General features: G+C 36.0%; 1 protein-coding gene and 1 long non-coding RNA gene across 2 annotated transcripts; both read left to right on the forward strand.

The window, feature by feature from the left end:
* The first annotated feature begins 2,548 nt into the window (after positions 1–2,548).
* Positions 2,549–5,683, forward strand: LOC145318516 (uncharacterized). Its single transcript, XM_080159814.1, has 4 exons — positions 2,549–2,600; positions 2,975–3,060; positions 4,288–4,377; positions 5,529–5,683. The coding sequence occupies exons 1-4, from the start codon at positions 2,562–2,564 to the stop codon at positions 5,677–5,679; spliced, it is 366 nt and encodes a 121-aa protein (XP_080015940.1). The 5' UTR covers positions 2,549–2,561; the 3' UTR covers positions 5,680–5,683.
* Positions 5,684–6,117: 434 nt separating this feature from the next.
* Positions 6,118–8,950, forward strand: LOC145319893 (uncharacterized). Its single transcript, XR_013880053.1, has 4 exons — positions 6,118–6,126; positions 7,343–7,392; positions 8,011–8,149; positions 8,855–8,950. It is a non-coding gene; the product is annotated as an uncharacterized LOC145319893 (long non-coding RNA).
* The last annotated feature ends 223 nt before the right edge of the window (positions 8,951–9,173 follow it).

Here is a 9,173-nt window from a genome sequence, read left to right on the forward strand (position 1 = left end):
GGAAGTTAGCAATATGGTAGCTGTGTTTAGATGAACTGAAATTAGTTTCCGAATGTGAACACATTTTCCTAGGTGTTTCCCAATCCTATCTTAATATTTGCTACTAGCTAAAAAACCTTCAAACTTCAAAAAAAAAATCAAAATTTGAATGTATTAACGATTTATACATTATACATTCAAAGTTTTAATTTTTCAAATTTTGATTTTTTTTTTGGAAGTTTGGAGGTTTTTTAGCTAGTAGCAAATATTGAGATAGGATTGGGAAACACCTAGGAAAATGTGTTCACATTCGGAAACTAATTTCAGTTCACCTGTGTTTAGTGCCCTAGGAAAATGGGGATAGATGTCACCGCTTTTGACCTACCTATTCTATTGACGTCATAGTAGAAGGAAAGAGCAAGGAAAGGGGGAAATAAACCCCTTTAAAAGAGATGGGGGTATAGGTTATTTTTCTGACGTCAATAGAATAGGAAAGCCAAAAGCAGTGACATCTTTCCCCATTTTGCTAGAGCACTATAGACAGCTTTGCAATTAGTCAAGACAAAGAACTATAACTTGATATAAATCAACCATAATTTTCTTATATCCCTTGTCCTTGATTTAAGCAAGAAACATAAAAGATAACATCCACAAGAAGCAAAGCTCAAAGAAATCATGGATGCGCAAACTTCTAAATAAATACATTTCCCCCATAGCGTTACAGATGAATGGACGGACGAACGACCAGACAAAGTGAATTATATAGCAGCTTCGCTACTCAAAATTAGGGTTGGGCCGGATATCCGGTCTAGCCGGTTATTCGGCCGGATATCCGGTCATTTTCAATATCCGGCCGGATACCGGATATTAAAACTATCCGGTTACATGATGCCCGGCTGTTTTTTGACGCCGGATATCCGGTTATCCGGCTTGATATCCGGTAATTTGCCGGATATCGAACGTTGGCCAGATATCCGGCCGGAACCGGATATCCGGCATTATAAATCAGCCGGATATCCAGTATCCGGTATCCGGCCAAAAAAGTATCCGGCCCAACCCTACGAGTCAAATTGCAATAACTACCTATTGCTGCAGACAACAACCAGTAATGTTGACTATCGTATGGGTCATCTTGGGTGTCCAGTGGCATATGGAAATAAATGGATAGCCAACAAGTGGGTCAGGTTCACAGAACAAATGAACAGGAAATTATTCATTCAAACGTTTTAACAAAGCTGTATATGAGAAGGGAGAAAATACATATTATTGTTTAGAAGGAGGGCAGAAAAATGGCAAAAAAACAACTTAAGACTGGAATTTTATCCTATAGGATCCATAAAAAGCTTTCCTAAAATCAAGACCTTAAAAGGTTAGCGGTTAATGAGATATTAGTTTAGAAACAAAAAAATTACTACTTAATATTCTAGTACTAGCGGCTACGCCCCCTAGAAGCCTCTATTGGAACTTAAGGTGGAAGGGCGAAAAGTCGACCCTCTCCCCCATTTTCAATTTGAGTTTTTTTTTAAAGTAAAATTTTTTTTGGGGGGGTCGATCATTTTTTCAAAATAGTTAAAAAAAACTTCCCTGGACATATAATAAGATTCACTGTATAGGAGAACCATATTGGTTCAGCGGTAAGAGAGATACCTTGCTACAGACAAAAAAAGCTTACTACTTTGAATATTAGGATATGATTTATGTAAAGTAATCTTGTTAAACTGTTAAAATGGATAATTGTTATGTTCAGGTTTCCCTGCTATGCTGATCTGAAGAATAAATTATTTCCTCCTCATCATTATAATATTTCTTATGATAATTTATTGCAGTATAAAGATATTCTAACATCCTAATTGTTAGTTGCAGAGCTACTCTATATGTTTCTGTGTATGTCCTTTCCTCTGTATTGCTGCTTTCAATTTGGTTTTCTTTTATTTATAAAGACACTTGAATACATATACTTGAATTAAGTACTTCAATCTCCATCTTTTTTTGACGAACCCCAAACTGTCCCAGTTTTGAGCAAGACGTTTCCAGTTACGTCATATACGTTTCGGAAAAGAAAAAGGGAAGGGGGGAAGAAAATCTCTTCAAAAGATATGGGAGAAAAGGGAAGATATTTTCTTCTCTCCATCCCTTTTAAAATAACGTCACAGGAATCGTCTTGCTTAATACTGGGACAGTTTGGGCCCCAAACTTTAGGGTTCGTCCTTTTTTCTCACTCTCATTCTTTTCTCTCTCTCTCTCTCTCTCTCTCTCTCTCTTTCTCTTTATTCTCCCCCCTATCCTCTCCTCAGACAGCTTAGCTACTATGGGACTTAATTGTACTTGTTTAAAATAAAATAAAAATGTTAAGAATAGTTATTTATTGCATCGTATTACAAACAGTTTTCCGCGGGTATAAAAATGTACAATTATAAGTTTAAATCAGTTTTTAGCACTAAATTTTTTAAGAAATTAATAACATGTTAAATTTATACTCTGTTGTATCTTAGATAATAAAATGTTTATAATTTTAAAAATCAAAATCTTTTACTCATCTGTATGTTTTAGAACTTTATTTTTCAGATGAAATATGCTCAATAATGAAACACTTTTTACTTAACATATCTTTAATTATAAGGGTAAGTTTTTTTTATTGAATATCCAAGATGTTTTCTGTTTTTCTTAATTTTTTTTCTTTTAAATTTGCTGTATACCTGTATGATCATAGCTGGCAGGATGCTACCTGGATCCTTAAATACCTTGGACTCATTCATTGACGTTCAGATAGGGGGTAAAAGAAAGTTTACCCCCTCAAACTTGGATACCCCTCATTTTAACCCCCAAAAAATTTTCAAAGATTCTTTAGATTGTCCCCCCACAAACCTTTAAAAGCCCTCATTTCACCCCCCACCCTACAAAAAAGCTTGGACGTACTTGAACTCATTTAATCCAATTTGTTTGCATAATAATGTTTTGTTACAGTAATTAAAATAATACTTTTTTTCTTGTTTAGGTATATTTAACATTTGCAAACATAAATCAGGAAGACTTGCTGTTTAATCCCACCAAAAATGCTATTTATGCGGGTGGCATGGTCAGGTATGAATCAGGGTTGGGCCGGATATCCGGTCTGGCCGGTTATCCGGCCGGATATCTGGTCATTTTCAATATCCGGCCGGATACCGGATATTAAAACTATCCGGTTACATGATATCCGGCTGATTTTTGACGGTAAATTGCCGGATATAGAACGTTGGCCAGATATCCGGCCGGAACCGGATATTCGGCATTATAAATCAGCCGGATATCCGGTATCCAGCCAAAAAAGTATCTGGCCCAACCTTAGTATGAATCTATGTTTGCTGAAATAGCCCTATTCATTTTAAACTTTATATGATATTCCTGTAGCAGTTCAATTTTTATAAAATATAGCAACTCTATGATCATTACCAGAATATTGATTTATCTATTTTAAACGTGATGATTTACAACTTGAAACACATTTTTCATCTTCTCCATCATGTATTCCCTCGGGCAAAAATATTCATTCCTAAACAAAAAACTAGATAGGAATACCATTCTCATTTAAACAAAAACTCATTTTTATGCTAAAATGTGGTTTAATTTTGGTTTTTAATTTTCATTTTATGCTTTCTTTTAGTAATTAATAAAAATTCTAAAATCTTCAACAAAAAAAATTGAAAATCTTCACAAAAAATTCAAAAATCTTCTAAAGATATTTTCATATAAATATGACTGTATAGATATGGGAACTTCAGTCATGCGAGGCTTGTGGTGCAGAACTAAGATTCTGTTCACCGGTTGCCATCGAGGCTTGTGGTGCAGAACTGAGATTCTGTTCACCGGTTGCCATCAAGGCTTGTGGTGCAGAACTGAGATTCTGGTCACCGGTTGCCATGCTCGGGGGGAAAAAAATAATTACCTCAGGAATATAAATGATACCTCAGGGAAATGAATGATACCTCAGGGAAATAAATGATACCTCAGGGAAAGAAATGATACCGCAGGGAAATAAATGACTACCTCAGGGAGAAAAAAAGAATAATTACAGAACACAGTAATAGTGTCTGACTAATTATGAAGTAACAAAAAAATTAGCCAATAAGAGGCCACTATAAATTTTACCATTGGTCAATAACGGCCTCTCATTGGCTAATTTTTTTTGTTACGTCATAATCAGTCAGACACTATTACTGTGTTCATAATTACATCCACTATTTAAGGGGTCGTTTGTGTGAGAATGGTTATTTCAGGAGATCTTAAGTTGCAAGAAAGTTATCAAATTTCATATTTTTAATATTTAAGGATAAAATCGTTATATTCTGATTGTTGGCTGGATCTAAAATTGAAAACTTATTCTGGCAACTACCAGGATGGAACTCCTAGTGGGAAGGGGTAAGTGTTTCATTTTAACCCATTACCGACACCAGTAATATTAATGTCCAAAAAATCCGCGTCCAATAGAAATTCATCTGGACAAAAACCAGTTGAATGTACAAAACATTTTACTTAACATGATAATTAGAAAATTTAATTGGCTAAATAAATATACTTCAGAGTCAACTAAATAAAACAACCCCTTCCCATCCTAAGTGCCCATCAAAGCCTCGGAAATTGCAAAAATGGTCAAAAACTGCCGCCGTTAATGGGTTTTTAATCAAGTGGCATTTACGCCAGCCGCATTCAATATGTTGCAGGCGCTACCTCCAAATTCTAATTTGGCCCATAGCCACCAAATTTTAATTTGGCAGCAGACATTTTTAGTCTCACTCAGCCTAAGCTACTCTCAGCTATAGCTTTTCTAAGACACACCCAGCCGCTACTCTCAGCCGTAGCGACTCTCAGCCGCAGCCACCATCAGCAGTAGCTACTCTCAGCCGCAGCCACCATCAGCAGTAGCTACTCTCAGCCGCAGCCACCATCAGCAGTAGCTACTCTCAGCCGCAGCCACCATTAGCAGTAGGTACTCTCAGCCGCAGCCACCATCAGCAGTAGCTACTTTCAGCCGCAGCCACCATCACCCTGACATATTCTCAGTTGCAGCTACTAAAATATATTTGATTTTTTTCTTAGCTACTCTCAGCCGCAGCCACCATCAGCAGTAGCTACTCTCAGCCGCAGCCACCATCAGCAGTTGCTACTCTCAGCCGCAGCCACCATCAGCAGTAGCTACTCTCAGCCGCAGCCACCATTAGCAGTAGGTACTCTCAGCCGCAGCCACCATCAGCAGTAGATACTCTCAGCCGCAACCACCATCAGCAGTAGCTACTCTCAGCCGCAGCCACCATCAGCAGTAGCTACTCTCAGCCGCAGCCACCATCAGCAGTAGCTACTCTCAGCCGCAGCCACCATCAGCAGTAGCTACTCTCAGCCGCAGCCACCATTAGCAGTAGGTACTCTCAGCCGCAGCCACCATCAGCAGTAGCTACTTTCAGCCGCAGCCACCATCACCCTGACATATTCTCAGTTGCAGCTACTAAAATATATTTGATTTTTTTCTTTGAGCCCAGATTAAAACATTGGTCTAACTATTGGGAATTTTTCAGGTACCTAGCAGGATGTACGCCTGTCTATCCTGAAAAACTCAACATAAATCTCAACAAAAATCTGACAACCATTGATGATTACTGGGACTATGAGGCTGACGGGCCGCTGTTCGAAGTAACAGGCTCCGGACAGGAAGGGATTTATCCTTAAAGAATAACAAGGATGACAACATCTATAAAAGCGAAGCTCTGAAACGGTAGGACAAAAGAACATTAACACTTGTATGGTGTCAGAACTGAATAATCAGAATATAAATGTATAAGAGTCGAAGCAAAATTGTAAGTAAATTTGTTGAAAAATTGCTTGATGCAGGATAATGTTTCAGGACATACTTACATTTTTTGGACTTGATTATAGAGTTGCTTCGCTTATAATATTGTACTTTGTTGTCCCAGGAATCAGTATACCAAAAGAGTATACCAAAAAGCTATCCGTTACGGACGGAAGGACGTACGGCCACGGACGGACCGACCCTAATTATGGAAAAGCTTCGCTTTTAAAAATAGAATTCTAGATATTGCATACCAACCTTACGTGTCTTTCGAAACAGCTAATAGTGCCCAATAAAAATGCCGTCATACAATGCAAATGACCAATGTTAGGCCAGTATACATTACAGTAATTGACCAATGGTAATATATCTACTGGCCTAAAAATTGGTCATTTTTTTGACGTCATTTTTTACAGTGCACTTTACGCTGTTTCATGTTTGTCTGTACCAAAAGATCTCGCTTATCGATTACCTGACAAAGTTCTGCTTAAAGGCCAAGGAAAGGTTTTAAACTATCTTTTGAGAGGATGGGTCAACCCTCACAAGAGAAATCAACCCCCCCCCCCAAAAAAAAACAAAAAAAACACCCTTTAAGAATGATTGTTTAAGGAAAGTTGAGTAAGGCTTCTTATTTCTGACTATAATACATAGATCCTATTCTTATTTCTGACTATAATACACCTTAAATTCTATTTTAGAAGATTTTTAATTTTTTTTAGAAGATTTTTAATTTTTTTGGAAGATTTTATAATTTTTATTATTTATTAAAAGAAACTTGATATCAGGGATATAAATGATCATAGCCGGGAAATAAATGAAAATTAAAAACCAAAATTAAACCACATTTTAGCATAAAAAAAATGAGTTTTTTGTTTAAATGAGAATGATATTCCTGTCCAATTCCTCGTGAATAAATGATGACCTATCGATCCATCATTTATTCCCTCGGGTAAGAAATATTCATTCCTAAACAAAAAACTGGACAGGAATACCCCATTGTATCCTTAAAAAAAAACAGCCCAAAACTTACTTATGATTAACTTGCAGTTACCTAGAAAACTGTTTTTTTTAGATCTTTAAAGACAGACAGACATCCGTGTTTTATTGGATAAATCTATCATAGGAAGATAATATTCTTAATCCTGGGTTTGATGATCAATTATTTGAAAATAATTCTATAGTTCAGGAAGGTTCTTTAAACATTTTTTTAAAAACTAGCTGCTACGCCCCTAGAGGCCTTTAGTGGCACTTTAAATTTTTTTTTTATTTAATAAGGATGACAACATTCATAAAAAGGAAGCTCTGAAATAATAAGCAAAATATGAATAAGTTTAAACAAAATGTTAAGTAATTTTGTTGTGTAAGTTGGGCGTGTCCCATCCCCCAAGAAAATAGCTATAAACCTTCCTGGGACCTATGAGAAGCTACCCTGTAAAGGAGAAACCGATCGGTTCAGCGGTTAGCGAGATCTTTCGGTAAAACAGACAGACATCATTCTACTTTTTATTACAGATAGTAAAAAAAAGAACTATAAAAATTTAGTTTACATCAGACAAAGTAGATTTTACAAGAATAGAAGTAACCAACTTTAGGTAAATATTATATTGACAATATTGCTATAATTGTTTTTAAAAATTTCCTGTTATAAAAAAAGTGGTAAGCTTTTTTGTCAGTAGTAAAGGATCTCGATAACCGCTCGATAACAAAATCAGTTATTCAATTTAAGAAAGTTTTACAGTGATCCCGGGAATTTTAACCTTTTATTTAAGTCTTAGAATGGTTTTAGGCTAATTTTCTTCTTTTACAGAGCCCCTAGATGCTGGGGGCTTATCTGCTAGTTTTATTTATAATTCAGGTTATTTTTTTTCATTTCATTAACCTTAATATTGTTTTTTACCACCAAAAAATCAATATTATGGTAAATATTTACCATGACAGTTATCAACCCCTCCTAAAAGAGCTTACCAAAAGGATCTACTGCAGTTCACGGTAAAATTTTCAAAAATCTATGAATTTTAAAGGCTGCTAGCTGCCAAACGGCTGAACGTACAGATCATACCCGCACACCATTTTAAGCGGCATAATAAGGCCTACAAATAATCTGGAATAGCCAAGATCCAATGATGCATAGTGAAAGCTTCACTGAAGAAAAAACGCGTAAAATAGGTCATTTCTCTGCACTGTCCTATTTAAATAACTGTCCTATTTAGAGCGCCCGTAGAAAAGTCGCTATACCAAATAAGCTCCAGCTTTGATGATAGTTATGCAAAGGTTGAGGCAGATTGGAAAATTATTATTCCAAAGGATTCAATTAAACCTGACTTATGGAGACCAAATCAAGTCTTTCAGGTAAGCTCTATATTGGAATCTATGTATCTACCATTATAATTATAAAATCCTAATAATAAAGCAACAGGATGTCCGTCTTTCTGTTTGTATGTTTGTCTGTATGTTTGTATCAAAGGATCTTGCTAACCGCTGAACCGATAGGGATCTCCTTAACAGGATAGCTTCTCTTAAGTCACACGAAGGTTTATAACGATTGTATCACCCTCCCAAGAAAAACCGCCCCGAAACACATATCAATCCCACCAAAAAAAGTTTTTTTTTTTTTAAATTCACCTCCCATCTCCTCAAGTTCCCCTAGTGGCCTCTAGGGGCATAGCCGCTAGTATATCATATGTTATCAATAAGTAAATATATCTACATACCTCTATATCGTTCTAACTCTATATAACTATCGGCTGTACCAAGAGCATCGAGAGATTTCTTTCGTTTCCTAAAAAAAAACCTTATAGACCTTTAAATTTATCTATCTGTTTAAACATATACCTTTTTTTCAATCAATCAATTTATATATTGATTAACCCGAAGCTGATTATAGTGTCTATAAAAAAAATTACTTCATACAATACAAATGATTTATGGTAGACCAATACACAAACTTAATCAGGCTAGTATACAATATACATTTTAATTAGGTCAGTATGACGTCATTTTGTATTAGCACTATAAAAAGATTTAATTAACCATTTTATCTATTGCATATTTTAGATGTATAATGTAAAGAGACAAACTTATTTGGGTACAACTGGAAATTTAATACCTGAAAATTTACATGATAACTTTAAGGAATGGTTATACACATAAATAGATTAGCTACTTTATAACCATGACTGGCGGCTACGCCCCTTTAGGGCCACTTGACGGATGGAGAGGAAAAAGACAATCCCATTATATAAAGTAGTAAGCGTTTTTTGTCTGTCCCTAAGGATCTCGCTAACCGCTGAACCGATATTGTTCTCCTTTACAGTGAAGCTTCTTATAGGTCCCGGGAAGGTTTATAACTATTTTCTTGGGGGTTGGAACACCC

This window comes from Acartia tonsa, chromosome 5 (assembly GCF_053477335.1).
Source record: "Acartia tonsa isolate MP-2025a chromosome 5, ASM5347733v1, whole genome shotgun sequence".
In the NCBI taxonomy this organism is placed as follows: Eukaryota; Metazoa; Arthropoda; class Copepoda; order Calanoida; family Acartiidae; genus Acartia; species Acartia tonsa.